Source organism: Haliotis rufescens, unplaced genomic scaffold, assembly GCF_023055435.1.
Source record: "Haliotis rufescens isolate VD_foot unplaced genomic scaffold, xgHalRufe1.0.p SCAF_28, whole genome shotgun sequence".
Lineage (NCBI taxonomy): Eukaryota > Metazoa > Mollusca > Gastropoda > Lepetellida > Haliotidae > Haliotis > Haliotis rufescens.
The window spans coordinates 163,974-183,526 of record NW_025963979.1 but is presented as its reverse complement, the minus strand read 5'-3'; the positions used below and the strand labels follow the sequence as shown (position 1 = coordinate 183,526).

The 19,553-nt window shown below is 37.5% G+C and overlaps 1 protein-coding gene across 1 annotated transcript in view; it reads right to left on the bottom strand.

Annotated features, from left to right (window-relative positions):
* Window positions 1-19,553, bottom strand: part of LOC124117405 (cyclin-dependent kinase-like 2) — a 304,230-nt gene that overhangs the window by 145,808 nt on the left and 138,869 nt on the right. The window contains exon 7 of the mRNA XM_048402623.1: window positions 11,635-11,907. Within this exon, the coding sequence (XP_048258580.1) occupies window positions 11,635-11,907 (273 nt within the window). The remainder of the gene's footprint in view (window positions 1-11,634; window positions 11,908-19,553) is intronic.

Here is a 19,553-nt window from a genome sequence, read left to right as displayed (position 1 = left end):
GTGTATATATAATTATGAACCTGTGAGAAAATGTACCAACAAATAAAAACACAAGTCAAATATTTAGTTTCAAATCATTGTATTTTTGGTTATTTGTTTTGTGTACAAATAACTAAATAAAAACATATATACATTATCATTTATACATAAACATATATGCGTAGAATTTTTTTACGCTTCACATCACATCATCCCTGGTAAATCCATCAAATTCAACGGCCAGAATTGCCCACGCAGCTACATCAGTCGCATCGTCGTAGTAGTCATCGAGGTCATCTCATGCCATGACATCTTCCACATCCATAGAAACCAGCAACAGCGACGACTCGCAGTTTCAATGCAGCATTGTAAGCGTGGCGTTTTCGTTTGGAACTCATGATGAGAATGCCAGTCAATAGAAATATTCCAACTTTTATACACCTATGCAGTAGCTCACCAATCTGCTTCAATTTAACTTCAAACATTGCCGCCATTGTATGTTAATCCAATTGAATTAAATAAACTATGAACAAATTAAATGACCATCACTTACTCACAGGCTTCTCCAGTTTATTAAACTAATCTCTCGAAAACAAAGGAATTAAGCCCCTACTCCAAACACAACCACCAAGCACCCACAACTAGTATTCCAAATTTCAGAAATCTCAAAATAAAAATATAAGCAATCCCTAAAACCCCCTCCCGGGTTGCACCTTCCTTTTATTCTCCCATTTCGGAACTACAGAAAATGGTGTGTGTGACATACGCTTACAGTCAGAAAGCACACGTTAAATCTCTAACTTCAGTAAGTAAGTAGTGCCATACGAAGAAATAGAAACAACTAGGAAAAAAACGCATTCAACAAAGCCAAACGTGACCACAAACATCAAAAAATAGCACATGAACTAAACCACAAAGTACAAAGCTTAGTCAAAGTAGCCAAAACCAAAAACTGGAAAATAAATTCTGCGAGGAAATTAATCACCATACAGACAACAGAACGGTCTGCCACAAAATACACGCCATTAGGGGCATAAAATGTCAGAAAAAAAAATCCCAACATAAATAAATCAACAAACCCCTCTCAAAAAGCTAACAACCTAGTAAACCACTTTTAGGCAGTAAGCAGCAATAGTAACTTCAGCCAAAAATTTCAAGATCAGATAAAAGCAGAAAGCAAATTCTCCAAATTACCAAAAGACGATAACCTGGAAATAAACCACCCATACACAATGGAGAAGCTGCTCCACGTAAACAACAACAGGAAAAAAGGAACAGCCCCAGGACTAGACCTAACCTCATATCAAGTAATCAAACACCTACCCCCAAAACTCCTCAAGACACTATTAAAACTTTACAATCTAATCTTCCTAAACGGCCAGGTCCCAACAACATGGAAACAAGCTCTGGTCATTCCAATCCCCAAACCGAATAAACCGGCTGACCAGGCCAACTCTTACAGTCCTATCTCCTTAACCTCAAACCTATGCAAAGTTATGGAAGCAATGATAAAAAATAGGTTTCAACACCAGGGTTTCAGATGGCCGTCGGTCACCGATCATAGACCGATAAAATTTCTATTTGACCGAAGGTTTGTTTAAGTTGTCGGACTTTTGACCGATAGAAATGCTAAGCAAGGCGTCACACGTGTCATAATTTCATGATTAAATAGTAGGGATTATTCCTACTTACGGTATCGATTTTAATGCCCAATAAAATGCTCTCATAAAGTTTAGTGCCAATTGAGAGAATGTACAGTACACATTTTGTCCTGTTTTCGATCAGAGCTTTCAGCATCATATACAGTGAGTGTTCTCTCGCTATTGCGCCCGTCAATAATAGCGCTAACTCGGTTATAGCGGGCGGTAAAGCATGGTCCCAAATTTACTTACGTTTATAATAAACTCAAGTTTTCCAATGACACAATGTTTTCCCCCCACCTCAAAAACATTATCAGCTGATCACCGCGATCACGTAACACCGGAAATACCAGTCAACAAATCCGAACTGAAGTACGCAATTTAATCCTATTATTATAATATCTGGTTATAAAAAGGTGTTCATTGTTTATCTGGACTTATGTTTGCAACATATCTTATAAATTTTATAAAACATTTCATTCAATAATTATAATAATTTCGGCGAATTTCGGTATGCAAAGTGATCGGTAGATCGCACAACTCACCGTTATTTACAGCAACCACGGTCAGATTACCGCAATTGACGCCTCGAAATAAACTTTTGTTGCAAGAGAATGGATACACAGATCATAAATGCCATACCTTGACTCATTCAAAGTCATATTTGAGGCAATTTGACTATTAAATGCCAACATAACATTTTCGCAATCGAAATACATGAAGCGCGGGAAGTCCCTTTAGTGACAGGTAAATTTGTTCAATACATAAATAATTAGATCTAGCAATGTGAAATCTCCACAAAAACGCTGAAAATCGCGTTTTTTATAACAGTGGTTCCTCGAAAAATATAGATCTAGTCAAAGATTTAAAAAAATACTCCGAAAATATCGTGTTTCCGGACAACCGTCGCGGATTGTCCTGTTTTCGATCAGAACTTTCAGCATCATTTATGCCTTTATCATTATTCATGACACAATACTATTATCATCGGATCATAGGTTTTCGGACATCATACGTTTTCAATCATGAATACTTGCACTATAACAATAGGTGTCACACAGAAATTTGTAAATACTCAGGTGATGGCTTGATTCTAAGATAAAGTTGTCCTTTATGAATAAGTGAATGAGAAGTTGTACACTTACAGTTGTTCATGTGATCAGCGAGAAAACTATGATTGTTTCTTCCGAAAACCCATAACCCTGGATATATATATTATGTTGAAATAATCTCTTATGTTTGCAATGTTTTTTTCAACAAAAGGTAAGTAAGTACAAGGTTATTTAAAAAAAATAATATTTCAACATTGGGAAAGGTCAGACATTGCACGCTTGTGACAGTTGTCCTTGTGTCTGGGGGATGGGGGGTGAAGTTGATGGCAGTATTGCTCCCAGACCCGGGAGGTAGCCAGGGGGGCGGAAGCTATGCCAGATTTTTTAAAGGTACTGATTTAACTTCGAAATTTTACTGCATCCGGCATCTTTTGTTTAAGTGACTTATTGATTTTTGCCACTGACTTATTACATTTCTTGGGTCCAAGTCATTGACCTGTATACAGCTTTTTGTGTCAAAATTACGGAACACTTCTTATAACAACACAATATAATTAATCCAGACCAAAGCGGCCTCACTCCAGGCCAATCTAATCTAGATAACCTAGCCGACTAGAGCAGGACATAAAAACAGGACATAAAAAAAGGACAACTAAACAAACAATACACAATAGGTATCTTCTTAGACTTCTCCAAAGCTTTTGATATGGTTTGGCATAACAGGATAATACAAAAACTTTAAAAAATAGGACTCAAAGGACAAATAATAAACTACATCCAAGACTTCCCAACTAACTGCAAAATAACTGTGGGTATAGACCAAACTCTATCGGACCAGTATCCCCTAGAAAACCGCACACCCCAGGGCAGCAGCCTAAGCCCCACTCTCTTCACCATAATGATAAACGACCTTTTCGAAGGACTATCCCCTAAAGTAAACACATCCAAATTGCAGATGACGGAGCCCTCTGGATCTGCACAAAAAGCATTAAATTAGCACAAAATCTTAAGATCACTAAATAAAATCCACCAATGGACAGACAAACGGGGCTTCTCACTAAACTCCGAAAAAACAACAGGTGTAGTGTTTAAACATAAAAATATGCAACCTGCCTCTCAAAAACTACAACTTAACAATAATATCATCGAATTCCAAAAACAAACTAAATTCCTATGACTAATCTTCGATGAGCATCTCACTTGGGATGCTCACATAAAAAACCTCGTAACCAAATGCAGTAATGGCCTAAACACACTCTGATGCCTCACTGGATCCAACTGGGGGAGCATAAAAAAAACACCCTACTTTCACTATACATAGCTCTTATCCGATCTAAACTAGACTACGGTAGCGCCATTTACAACAACCTAAACAATTCACTAAACAATAAATTAAACTCAAACCAGTACCAAGCCCTAAAAATAATCACCCGCACCCAACAAGGCACTTCTAGCACTTCACTGCAGGCTCTAACAGGAGAAATCCCATTAGAATTACGCAGGGAACAATTATCTCTGAACTTCTGGACGGCCGCCAAATCAAACCCTCTCGTCCAAAACATTCTTCATAAGCCCAAGAAACCAAGCCCTGGCCCCCCAAAAACGCACTACTAACCCCCATATCACAAAGAATAACAATCTACCTAAACGAACACAAACCAAATAATTTAAGACAAAACACCAAACCTTCCAACATTTACACAACAAAACTCCAAACCCCTAAAATAGACACCACACTTGCCTCCACGCTAAACAAACAAACGGATCCAAGCATCGCTAAAAACAATTCATTAGCATACATCCACGAGAAATGGCCAGATTGGTGCCACATTTACACAGACAGATCCTCTGATCTGTCCTCAAAGCACACGTTGACATCTCTCAACCTCTAAAACAAAGAAAATCTTACTGACTCCCCAATAATCAATCAATCTTTACGGCCAAACTCCTGGGCATTGCAACAGCCCTTCAAAACCCACAAATAAAAACCCATCAAAACATCTTCATCTCCACAGACTCCCACAGTGGACTCCAGGCCCTAAAAACCAAAAACACAAAAAAACGCCCCAAACTAATAAATCAAATACTAAAAAGCTCTAATGAACTAACTAAAGCAGGCAAACAGATAGAATTCATTTGGATACCCGCACATGTAGGAATTTATGGTAATGAACATGCCGACCAAGCAGCTAAACTTTCACTAAAACTTAAAATTGAAAGCATAACAAAACAAAAAATCTAAAAAAAATGGCAAACAAAATACAAAAACTCTTCTTCACCCATCCAAAAAGATCGACAGGGCCATAACTAAACAAGTGCAAAAGTGAGCGTGGCTCACTAATACCCCCGACCCGCCTAGTGTGTCAGTAGTTACAAATTAAATTGCTAGGATAGGTTTAGGGTTTGAAAAATTCATAAAAAAATGGAAAATTAATAAAAACATTTTTTTTCTTTTGACTGCACCCCTTCATATGACATAGATTATATGTACTAAGTTTGAGATGAATCCACTGAATAGTTTAAGAGAAATCGCGCGGACAAAGTTTTCGGACGGACATTAGGGTTTGAAAAATTCATTAAAAAATGGAAAATTAATAAAAACAATATTTTTCTTTTGACTGCACCCCTTCATATGACACAGATTATATGTACTAAGTTTGAGATGAATCCACTGAATAGTTTAAGAGAAATCGTGCGGACAAAGTCTTCAGACGGACGTTAGGGTTTGAAAAATTCATAAAAAAATTGAAAATTAATAAAAACAATATTTTTCTTTTGACTGCACCCGTTCATATGACACAGATTATATGTACTAAGTTTGAGATGAATCCACTGAATAGTTTAAGAGAAATCGCGAGGACAAAGTTTTCGGACGGACAGACAGACGGACGGACGGAAACTTGGTATAATTACAAACAGCTTGCACCAAACTAAACAGCCACCTTCAAACACTAAAAAAAAATGCAACAGGCACATGCCCACACTACACACAAAAAGAAACCACAGAACATGCACTCATCCACTGCCCACTCTACAAGACACACAGAACAACACTCCTAAACACACTAAACTTAAATTCTGAGTTAACTCTAGAAAAAATCTTAAACCCACAAAATAACACATCCAACTTTAAAGCCCAAGGCAAATACCTAATTAAAACAGATCTTATTCACCCAATATAACCCCCAAATAATCAAAACAAAACAAATTATAAAAAAAAAAATAATTAAAAAATAAACCAAACAACTCACCCAACACTCACACCTCCCTTAGTCTCCTCCCCCCCCCACCTTGGCATTCATTCCAAATCTCCAAATTTTAAACCTCCTATATAAGCAACCCCTAAACCCCCCTCCTGGGTTGCACAAATCCCTTCCTTCATATTTTTTGGGAAATACATTAAATGGCCTGGCGGGCCCGTGTGCGACATACACTTGCAGTCGGAAAGCGCACGTAAAATCCTCAACCTCAGTCAGTCAGTGCCATAACTTACGCAAGTAAGATCGGCAGATGGCTATACAAAATTCAACCCAAGGTCCAACAAAAGCCAAACTCATACTCAAATGAAAGGAAAATTGAAATTGCCATCTCACACCTCAGACTCGGTCACAAAAAGCACTATGACAAGGTTTGTTCATCTTGCAATCAGGCTGAAACCATTGCTCACGTGTTACTTGAATGTCAAGAACATGCCCCAGCTCGGGCTCGGTTAAAACAAGAATTGCAGTTAGATCCGCTATCTGATCTCCTAAAGCCAAGAGATGCAATAGCGAAGGCCAAACTAACTCTATTTCTGAGAGATGGACAGCTACTCGAACGTATATAAACAGAGCAGCCAAGGATAAAAATGAAATCATATCAATATAAGAAAATAGAAATCATATCAATACAAAAACAGAAATTATGTGAACACCAAACTCACAATAGATATGTGCACCCTACTCACACACAGGAGTCCCAAAGAGGGACAGGTCAGCCGAAATTGCTTAGGCAGAAGGCGACCTCTTAAACACATCATGCAACAACAACAACAACAACAGTGCCATAACTAAATTACAAACAGCTCGCACCAAACTAAACAGCCACCTTCAAACACTAAAAATACACGCAACAGGCACATGCCCACACTGCACTTAAAAAGAAACCACAGAACATGCACTCATCCACTGCCCACACTACAAGACTCACAGAACAACACTCCAAAACACACTAAACTCCGAGTTTACTCACTCTTAAACCCACAAAATAACAAATCCAACTTTAAAGCCCTAGGCAAATACCTATATTAACCGAATATAACCCCCAAATAATCAAAACAAAAATTATTTTAAAAAATAATAATTAAAAAATAAACAACTCACCCAACACTCACACCTCCCTTAGTAAAAAAAGTTGGTCTATATTAAATCTGTCATTACCTTGTTCATCGACACCTGTTTCATATTGTTATATTGTATTTTTAATCACTTCTTTAGTTTTTTCAACAAAAGTTTTGTCGCTCAGCAGATTAAATTTCTAATAGCCTTGATACTATTAAGTTTTAACGAGATCCAGTGTATAGAGTGATCTGATCTATAAGCAAGGTCTACACCAACTTTATCTACTGATTTTTCAAGGTCTCTTGACAAAAAGAAGTAATCTAATCTGGCTTGTTTTATGGGTTTGGTTTGTCTCCACCTATATCGTCTCTCGTCTGGGTTCATATCTCTCCAAGGGCAAAAAAAAGATTGTTCATCTATTCAATCTAATATTTTTTCTCTGGCTTTTGGGTTGTTTACATTTTTATTGTTTTACAAATCAATGTCTGGGTTTTGGATAAAATTCCAATCTCCACAGATGGAGCAGTGATCTGACTCAAACTCATTGACAATAGCTGTTACTTTTTTTAAGAATGCTGGTGTGTGGGTATTTGGACCTTACAGGTTTATTAAAGTAAATGTTTTTTCTCTTAATTGCACTTTAAGAGCAAGAAAATTACCAACTTCATTATCATGAACTTCTTTTAATATTTTAAATTTAAAGTTTTCTTCAAACATGATAGCTACCCCTTGGGCATTACTTTTATAACAACCAAATATACAATGTTTTGATGCCTATTCTTGTTTAATTTTTTTTTCTATGTTCTAAGTGAAATGGGTGTCCTGCAGGCAATATATATTTGCTTTTTGCTTTTTCAAATTTTGAAAAACATCTTTCATTTTTTGTTGTTTTTCAGGCCTTGGCAGTTTGTGCTGATTATTATTATATTGTCAACCATTATCTGATCTTGCATTGTCATAATTTTGCATGTAAACTTAATGTATGAGAGTATGTTGTGTACATGGTATATTCTGTAACAAGAAAGGAATGAAAGAACAAAAAAGTAAGAAAGAGATAGGAAACCAAAAATACACTTACTCACAAGTTAATATGGTCTACCATGATGCAGAGTTAATGTTTTTCGAGAATCTTTGACATTTCTTCATATCAACATATCAAGGAGGTTATACCCATGGATGTTGTTCCGAATGTCGATTAGGTGAGGTAAAATGGGGTGTTAAACGTCAGGCATTATTACACTTATATAGCAACATGTGTGTGTGTGTGGGGGGGGGGGGGTCCGGACTGATGCCGATTTATAGTGCTAGCCCACTGAGATGCCATGCAGCAGATTAACATAAATAACCCACTCAGACACACAGTATAGTATAGTATGACTCCTAGACAACAAGTCCTTGTTGTGGCCCCTTAATGCAAAGCACCAGGCAGGGTAACAACAAGTACCATCTTTTTAACGCCTTTTGGTATAACGTTGGGGTCAAACCCCGGACCTTCCGCTCTCCAGGGCCCGGGATCATGAAAGTGCTCTTAGCTCAAATTTTGCTAAGCACAAATTTTGTCTTAAGTTTTTAAGATTTTGCTTAGCTAAGATTCGGTCTAAGACTGGATCGTGAAACGGTCTCAGCAAAATCTTAGCTAAGTTTAAGTCTAAGACCGTCGTCATAGGGATACGCGCACGTAATATCGCACTACCGTAATCATTGGATGTCGAGGTTATTTTTCTGGCGCACATTTTCCTAAGATCGGAAAAGAGAAGGTTGTGCGAGAATTGCGCTCACTCGGCACTGGATCTACCTCTGGCTATAAAATTACGCAGTGATGTAGAATATTAAATTTCCTATCTGATGGTGTAAATTTAACTGTAAATATTAAACCGGTTTGAAAAAAAGACACTGCTAAGTTTTGTCTGGGAATTTATTCTGCGTCGAAAAACAGGAAATTTCTCCGCTTTTTAGTGTACACCAATAAAAGTACTGTGCGACAAAAAAAATTATTTAGCAGCTTTACCGAAACTGTGAGCGAACAAAATACTGCATAACATTTGAACGACATAAATATATATCAAATGGAGTTATATGAGTTTATATAACGACATAAATTCATTGCAAAAAATAGCCTGCCGTAAATGACGAAAACTGATTTACCGCTATGAAGTCAAAAGGCGACAGAGAGGTTACACTCGTTCAAAGGAAAGGGGGCATAACTCCGCTATGCTTAGCACTAGTTTATTGTAACTAGGGTCACTTGGTGAGAATTAACTGTGGGTAAGGACAGTGTATTTTCGTGGTGTTTTGTTCACGAGGAACCAAACTATTCCGATACAAATATCAATATTGAAACTGTATACGTTTAGGCATAAAAAACCCATCAGAAATGATGAAATTACACTTCATAAAAAATGAGTGATAGCGAAATGGATGGCCCTATGTAAACCATAAATTAGTCCTTAGATTCCAACATTCTCCTGATTGTGCAAGTGTAATTTGACTAATGTTGCACCTATCTAATTAGATCACTAGCAGTATCATCAAATGTAATAATTACTAAGAAAATGACACACTTCTATTTGACGTCATGGCTGCTTGTTTGTCTTTGATAAAGTCGGAGAAAGACGACACTGGTATTTTGATTGATATATATCTCCCCTAATTTTCGTTCATGATATGGAAAAAGTCCATGTGTTTAAAACGGAATTTGACGCTCTTTCGACACAACATAAAAGTTTACCATGTAAATAATGTCTTGAATAGATAAACAATTCGATAATGTACAGTGTATCTTAATTGGACAAGACACGCACCTGTTTGGCATCAATTTTACGTAATCAAGTACTCAAAAAATTATTTCAAACCAAACAAAATTATTATTCAATATTTGACATGTATTTGTTCATTATTATGTAATTATTTCTCATCATGTTGTCTCAAAATTATACCATAAAAGATGCGAAGAAAGCTCTCTTGGTATAGAATTAACAGGATAATCGTATAAGGATAATCGTCCACCAACGGGGTACATGGCACGGGTTATATTTTAAAACTTTTAACAATTCTTGTAGAAATATAGTAAACAGTTTAATATCTTAATTGTGGTCACAATATTTGATAAAGGATGAACCCCATTGATTATATAATGCAAAACTAGAGAAATAATTCATAAGTCGTTTGTGACTAGCGCGCACCTGGCGAATCGTTAGATATCACTGTTTTGTATATCAAACGGCATAAAAAAAATTCCAAGACAAGGACAATTCTTCTAGAAATGTGTGCATATATTTTAACGAAAAATAATATCAATTTTCTTTAAGTTATATTTTCAGTTATGTTATACAGCTATTCGTGGACACTGTTTATATGAACTTTTTACTATGACTATGACTATTACACTCCCTAGAAATACATACATGTTGCAGTTGCATTTACATTTCATCTAGTATCACTTGTCCAAAATAAAGAAATATCGTATACGACACTATAAACTGATCAATTTCATATGTAAACATTGTTCAAACAAACAGGATATTATTAAAGGTTCATACATGTTGTGGCCTATATCTACTTATGATATCATATTGAACATTGATTAATATCCAAAGTGAAATTAAATGTGTGAAAAAGTTAGTTTCATGATCCCGGGCCCAGGTGGATGCTCTACCACTAGACCACAAAGGTAGTCTGAATGTCGATAAGCTTCTACTGATGGATGTCGATCTGAATGTCGAATAGGTTCGACTGACTGGTGTTGATCCGAGTGTTGAATAGCTTTGACTGAATGATGTCGATCTGAATGTTGAATAGTTTCAACTAACTGGTGTTGATCAGAGTGTTGAAATAGGTTCGACTGACTGTTGTGGATCCGAATGTCAAACTGAGTCAACCAATGGATATAGATCCAAATGTCAAATAGGTTCTGCCAGTGGAGCTTGATCCGAGTGTTGATTCCAACATCGAATGAGTTCTACCGGTTGATGTCAATCCAAAGGTTGACCTGAATGTCGATTGGATTCAAATGACTGACATCGATCTGAAGGGTGATGCCATTGATCTGAATCCTGATGACATCGATCTACCTAACAATCTTCATTAGATGTTGATCCGACTGGTGATGTCGAATCGAAGGGTAGGTACGTGTAGACTCTCTCAGTCCATTATACTGTCTTAATATGTTGCAGTTGTCAGAGGAAGATTGCAGAAAAAATATATATATATTCTCTGTAAACTCAAAGGCGTCCCCACACTGTGGGGATGAGAAAGAGAATGGGTAAGCCTGATACACCAGGTGATCATTCCGTTAGGGTCCTTTTGCATGTGAATGCAATGGTGCATATTGCTTTGTTTGTGTGCGGTGACCATGGTGATGAATGGGATGTAGTTGGGTGTAACTGTTTTTGAAGCTGGAAACTCTTTTCTGAGACATTTCCACACCAGGATTGAAAGAAGGGGGAAGAAATGCATAGTGTGCGCTGGGATAGTATTGTTTGAATCTTGAATTTTCTGTTTTGGGGATCAAGGGTATTGAACATATTTTCCAAAGCATATTGTTTCATTTTCCTGAAATGTAAATGCACAGGGGTTCTTTTAAAGAAAGAGTGTGCAAGTAATTTACAAGAAGACAGAGTGGATACACAGGACCAACTAGATTACCTTTATAGCTTTTGTTTCTCGCTCTTTATTCTCGGACCGATTTTCATTTCTCTTCTTTTTCTTGGTATTTCGACCAGTAGTATCAATATTCTCTGTGATAGTGCTCTCCCATGTGCTCTGGTTTTTCAGCAGGGGATTGTCGTGATATTCACGATGGATCTTCTGCTTCAGATCATGGCTGAATTTGGAGGAGAAGCCTTCTTTTACAAACATTTCATGTTTCAACAGGTCAGAGCAAGTTGGCCTGTCATCAGGATCTCGACAGAGACATTGCTGAAACAGATAAGAATCCATGTATCTCATTAATCAAAACTCACAGAACATCAAGCCAAATAATGGTTCCATAAATGTAACTAATAAAAGTTTTCTGTTGAATGCACATTGTGTAACATTGTTGCAATACACACCAGTTAAATTCAACTCTCTTAATTAGCCTCATACACCTTCTAAGGAGAATATACCACCTCTAGTGTATTGAGTGTCTGCCCGAAGAGCAGGAATTCAGTGGTTTATTCCCTGTCTGTGCCATACGAAAAGTTGATAAAAGACTTCTTGATGTACTTCTTGTTACCCTGCCTGATACTCAGCATTTAAGGGGTAAAATTTAGTCAAAGTGCAGAGGCCAACATTTGAAATACTGCAAAAACACAAAACATGTTTTGAGCCCCAATAACTACAGTAAACTATGTTTATAATGAACTGACCGTTATAATATACTTATTTCTAAGTCTTGGACATTTGTTGTATATATGCTCTATAGATGCTTATAACAAACTATGGCTATTACGAACCAAAATTAGTGGTCCTGTTGTGTTTGTTATAACCACAGTTTACTGTACACATATACCACTTACAAAATACCATATGCTTGTTCATGGGAACAAGCATGAGAAGATGATTACGTGGTTTCGGTGAAGATGTGGAGATGTGCAAAAATGAAATAAAGGTCAAAATTTGAAATAATTTTATAAAAAAACCTGGAACACATGTGTTGAGCCCAACTACAAACAACACTTGAATGAAGAAGTTTCAGCTTTCAGTATGGTCAAGTGCAAAGATAAAATCAAGTTAAAAGTAAAAATAATGCAAAAAAGACCAACCCCACTATGTAACTACACTTGTACACATTTGGTGGGATTAGGCATGTGACATTTCACCTTTATTGGTCAAGTGGTGTCTGAGGAGAAGATGTTTATAATGGATGACTCATCATTTTTTGTCTATACCAATATGACAATATGATCACAGGCAGCTATACTGAAAACGAAAGTTCCTGTGACATTGAATAAGATTTAATGCAAAGTTATGTTTTTTACCAAATCTGAAACAATTTTGGTTTGCAACAGATAAAAGACTCCTGTAAGTGTTCAAATGGTTTAATTTGCCATACTGACTTCAGAAAATGCGTGATTTCATAAAAAAACATGAACATGCCAAAATGTCAATTTACAAATCAATAGGGTGTGTGTCCACCTCTGGTTGTGACGCAAGCAACACATCTTCGTCTCATGGAATGGACCAGGCGTCGCACAAAGTCCTATGGGATATCTGTCCATAACTGGTGGAGCAAGTTTTGAAGTTCCTGGAGTGTCTGTGGAACACGTGGTTGATGTTGAAGGCGCCGATCCATCTTATCCTACATGTGCTCGATTGGTGAGAGATCAGGGGAGCGAGCCCGCCAGGGGATGACATTCACCATGTTTTGTTGAAGAGCGTCCTGAACAAGTCGAGCAATATGAGGCCTGGCATTGTCATGTTGAAAGGTAATGCCTGGGCCATGACGACGCAAAAACAGCCGATGATCTCGTCACGGTAGCACTGTCCATTGAGATTCCCTCTCTCTATCACTATCAAACGGGTCCTCTGTCTTGCTGTAATCCCACCACATACCATACCGCTGCTAAACCTGAACCGATCTTCTTCCATGACACAATGATTGACGTAACGTTCACCTCCATGTCGGTACACTGGAAGCTGTCTATCGCTTTGGCTGAGGTGAAAACGAGACTCGTCAGTGAATAGAACTTGTCCCCACTGCATGGCCATCCAGCGTAGACGCTGTCTGTACAACTGTAGACGTGCTTGACGGTGATTTCCTGTAAAAATGGGACGTCTGGCGGGTCTTCTGGCGACAATCCCTGCACATCTGAGGCGACAACGTACGGTTTGTAAAGATATTCATGGAAGGCCAGGGATGCTTCTTGCAGTCACTGTTGCTGGCTGGAATCGATTTCTTAGGTGTGTTGTACGAATCCAGTTGTTTTGTCGATTACTGGTTACACGTGGCCTCCAATTCCAAGGATGGTCTCTGACTGCATTCGTCTGTTGCCAACGTTGCCATAAACACCAAATGGTGTTTCTGTGGACGTTAAATTCTCTTGCAACATCACGTTGACTCGATCCTGCTTCAAGCATACCAATGGCTGCAGATGCTCATTTTCGGACAGGCGTGGCATTTCGTAATGTTGAATAATTTCGTAATTTTGTTGTTTTTCTGAGTGGTTGTTGTCAGCACGATGCTAATCAATGCATATGGAATCCCATTAACGCACATGTTTTAATACCCCTTCTTGGGTAGTGAAATGCATGGGGCTTGCATAAAAGTCAACTTTTGCATGGAATGCATGCTTTTCTGTAGCAGTTGCGTTCTTGTGATTTGATTCCATACATGTACTACAATATTAAAAACCAAACTTTACTTGTTTGAATATTGAAATATTGGTGTCACAGGAACTTTCGTTGTTGAGTATATATTTGAATTATTAAATTTTCGTTGTGTTCGTTGAAATTCATGCATTCTGAGGAGCTGCACTGGTCACATGTTTTTGCATTCATTTTCCACTGAATGTAAAAAATTAAGCCATGCCCACCAAAACGGACTACTTTCATCACTACAGAATGTTGGAGAAACTATAGTCAAGGGGAATTCAGTTTCTACGCACCTGAAGTTATCAGGCCCAGTAACATTGTAGTGTTATTTTTCAGTATCTAACATATGAATATACCACCATCTTCCACACTCACAGTAAACACTGGCACCTTGAAACCTGCTCCACACGTTTCATGTCCTTGGGATTAATTTCTAACGAGCATTTTGTCAAATTGTGTCTTCCAGTTCTCAGGAAACTAATGCTTGAATCTGGTGCATCCTGACCATGTCATTTGAAACAGCCACCTAATATTCTCCCTTTCCTATTTGTTCTGATTCGTAATAGCTGCAGTTTTTCTAACCTCTTGCCTTGATTGACAGGTCCTATGAACTTTGTTTGATTTACTTTTCACTGACTTTGTGGGTGTGTTAAGTGATGTGCTTAATTCATTTATGTCATGTCACAGGATGTATTCCTATGCTTGGAATGTTTATCAATCTCGTCATATTTGTCGGCTTTGATTTATGTTTTTTATTAAACTATTGTCCATAACACATGTTTTCTGTGTTAAATTTAATTATTAGGATAATAATATGCTACACTGATTCATATGCCCTCTGGCCCTTTGAGAAGAAGAATTCAAAATTTCTTGTCTTTAATCAAAGATGGCAACCTGGTGTCCATATTTAAATTCCTATCTGGATACCTTGAACAAACTTGAAACACCTTGTAGTAAAAAACATCCACACAAATGTTTAGCTTAATCCATTAATCCACTTCAAGGAAGAAGTCAAATATGTAAAAGGCTTATGGATGCTGACAGCGAAAATGGAGGATTTGCAGCAACAACAGGTGAGCTAAAACAGAAACAAGCCCAATCCCAGCCTTTTCATGAATGTCCCAAACCTTTTCCACCAGAAACACAGATCATGCACTATTTTAACTGTACCAGATAAGGTGACAGCTCTCCTCACCAATATCTATCAATGTTCATCCTTGAGAACTTATGTGATCAAATGCAATACAATATACTCCTATGCCTCAAGCTACCTTCAATCATAAGCACTTCTGGTTTAATCTAGTCAATTCCGGATTCAGCAAAACAAATTCCATAACTGTAGCTACCTTAATAACCAAATAATAAGCACTTTAGATGTAATTTCATCGCTTTTGGTTTTGGAAAAGAAATGTCTAATGTAAGACAAAATTAAAACAGAAAGTCCTGTACTTGTAGAGCTCTACATTAATAAGACAACACGTCCAAGCAAAGATCTGGGGATGTAAGGTCCATTCTGTTGCCACTATTCTCCCCTGGCAAGAAAGGCTGTCTGCAAGGACGTTCATTTTCCTGGGTATATGTCTCACTCCCATCCGGCAATTGAAGGAGTCTGCCAAGGCAAACAATCATATCGTCTCCATCATCAGGGAGCTGGAGCTGGATCTGGTTCCTCCCAGTTTCTGGATGAAGGCCACTACAGTAGTATAGATGATGGGGGTTCTGGCTCACTTCCACTGGAGCCAGATTTATACCCAATACTGCTACTACAGAGGGAATTTTTTATGCAAAAAATGATGATGCGATTGTATTGGCCTTTGTATTAAAAGAATCATCAATATTAATTAATAATGGATACAATTTACTATAGTCAAGGAAGATATTGGAAAGGTATAGGAGTAATACAAAAATTAGCCACTGCTGCTAAGGTATCTAAAGATGTAGCCATGGATTGGCTAAAGAAACAAGTGATGTGGCAAATATACTTACCGGCACCGCGTTATATACCGAGGAAGGAGTTTGATATTTTTACAACGAATGAAGCTCATCATTGTTTGTTCCCCATGATAAGGTAAGACGCAAAACATATAAATACGCTTTAACTGTAGTGGATGTGGCTAGTCGCTACAAGGAGGCTGAACCATTAACCTCGAAAGATTCAACAGATGTAGCTAATGCACTGAGCCGTATATATAAACGCGGACCACTGAAATGGCTCAAGCTATTTCAAGTAGATCCCGGTCGCGAGTTTATGGGATCAGTAACTAAACTATTAACAAAGCACCATGTTGAAATCAGGCGTGGTGAAAAAGAGGCCCACCGTAGTCAGCTATCGTTGAAAGATTTAACTGGACATTAGCGGAACGTTTGTTTGGATATCAGTATGGGATTTAAATGAAATCAGATAGATTAAGATCAATCGAATGGGTGACACGATTATCAGCTGTTGTATCAGAGCTAAATAATGAAGTAACGAGATTAATCGGAAAGAAACCATCCGATGCGATTAAAATGAAATCTGTGACTTCCGAATCTTCAGCACCGAGGAGAGGCAAAGAACAAAAACTTCCGGATAAAGTAAGCGTAAGATATTTATACCAGCCCAGTGAACTCGAAGGAGGCCTATGTAGCGCAACCGATCCGATTTGGTCCCTTAAGATATATGAAAGAAGGAGAGCCTAATCTTTATTATCTTAAAGATGGACCGGGCAGGGCATTTATACGAGAAGAGTTGCTCATAGTCCCCAGCGATACAGTATTACCACCATAACCATAAGCATAGGTAGTTACACCATCCTTATCAATCCATCTCTTTGTATCTAAGGGGACAATGGATGTCTTGTTCATTCTTAATCCATATATCCTGTGATTGACACTTCTTAAAGTGTTCATCTCGTGTTTGAATATTCTACCATTGAATAATGCTTCTTTATACTGTTTTTGTTTGATATGCTTTTTTACCACATACTTCTTAACACCCTTAGCTTTTCTTATCTCTCCATTATTGGCCTTCTTTATAGAATACATCTTAGGTCTTAATCCGACATACTCCGCTATAGGGGTCCCAGCACATTCATCCTTCATCTTACCTAACACCTTTTTATTTACTACGCTGTGCAGTGGATTATCTTTTGGGTAATCACTCGTGTCGTACATATCTATTTTTTCTGCCATATCTTTATATACATCCTCGGTTTGTATTTCCATCAACAAAGAATCTGTGTCGGTATATAACACCTCACATCTATCACCATATTGCTTCTTAAGTTCGTTGTAATAAAAGTCATACATTAAGTGTTTTGACAAGTCAAGAATACTCATACCAACGTACACCGGTCTGTTGAATTTTATATTACTTTAGTGCAGCTAAGTCATTATCGAACATCTTGCTTCTGTCAAAAGCCAGACTGGCTATAAGTTTCCTGAGTCTTTCTTCCTCATTAGATCTGACTTATTTAACATCAACATGCTTCCTTAGATTCTCCATAGTTTTACCAAATACTGAGTTATTCATGAGCTTATATAGGTTCTTTTCGAAATTGCTGGTAGCTATCTTTCTTAAATCTGTGTTCAGCCTTATATAGGGCTCCATCCAAGGGCTTTGATCAAACTTTAGAACTCTGTGTATTTTCTTTAGTTTCATGCCTAATGATAGATATAACTGGAGATTTCTGTGGTGAACTATATATTTTGTCTTATCCATCAAATTTGGTACGAGTTTTTCTACGTTAGCTAACCTAGTATTACCCATCAAGGAGTGTTGATATTCCGACATCTAATCATTATTCACCATTAATCTTTCGGGAGCTAGCGGATAACTGTTATGGTCTTTGTGCAATTCTTTTGGATATTCCAAGTCAACTTCTAGTATGTACCCTTTATTCGCATCGGAATCTGTGGGGATCGATATCACATCGCTATCATTCACATCAACCGACTCAAAACCACCCGTGGGTAAAGGTTGACTCATAGCCCATCCGTACAAATTGTTGGCATCGATATATAATATGTGCGTATCGGGTTTACTCGGATCATATCCTTCCACTAATTTATTATTAGCCTTAGAATATCTTTTCACTGTCATCGATATACCACCTCTTAATCCTTTCTCAACAAACAAGTGCAAATCGTAATCGGTGAGTAGTTTTAGTTCTACACCGGTCTTCTTCAACAATGCATCCCACGATAGTCCGGGACTGGAATAGTACCAAGCCAGGTCCAAGCTGTATTAATTTAAACATGTCTTTCTAAATATCTCGAATATATCGGCGAGTAACAGTACATCAGTTTTTAAGTACAGATCGTGATAATCACCTAAATTCTTACAACCTAATTTATCCCACACCATCAGAGCATGTTCATAATCAGCATCAGTTATTTCAGATTCTGTTAAGTTACTATAGAATGATTCAAGGGGTGGTAATTTAGTTTCATCAAATCTAGACCAATCATCCATATATTTGTAAGGATATACACCTTTTCTCAGCAACAAATGACGAGTTATCTGACCAGTATATTCATTTGTTATTGCAAAGTCATCGGGATTGTTCGCATTAGCTAAATTGTCCAGGGAAGATAACAGAAACTGTATGGAGTCTATGAATCGAAGTCAATTACTTTGCTTTATTCTAGATTTCCCATCCTTGTCCTTATAATGTATAGTTTTAGTCAACAAGAATGAGATATATTTTTCCATATTATTAGGAATGCACGTTAAGCCGCCATCGGTCTTTGAGATAGCTTGCATAATGAGATGAGAACCTCATGGAACCTAAGTCCATCTTGTTGCCATGGAAACGTAAAAAATAAAAATTTCTAAAATTTCTAAATAGCAAAAGGCACCAGTTCAACATGTACCTGACAGACATGCTGAGTTTGATGAAAAAATATTTAACGGTTTATGAGTTATGCTCTGGAAACAAACCCTAACCTCACAGAACCTAAGTCCATCTTGTTGCGATGAAACGTAAATAATAAAAATTTCTAAATAGCAAAAGGCACCAGATCAGCATGTACCTGACAGACCTGCAAAGTTTGATGAAAAAATATTGAACGGTTTATGAGTTATGCTCTGGAAACAAACCCTAACCTCACAGAACCTAAGTCCATCTTGTTGCAATGGAAACGTCAAAAATAAAAATTTCGTAAATTTCTAAAAAACAAAAGGCACCAGTTCAGCATGTACCTGGCAGATCTGCAAAGTCTGATGACAAAATATTGAACGGTTTATGAGTTATGCTCCGGAAACAAACCCTACCCTCACAGAACCTAAG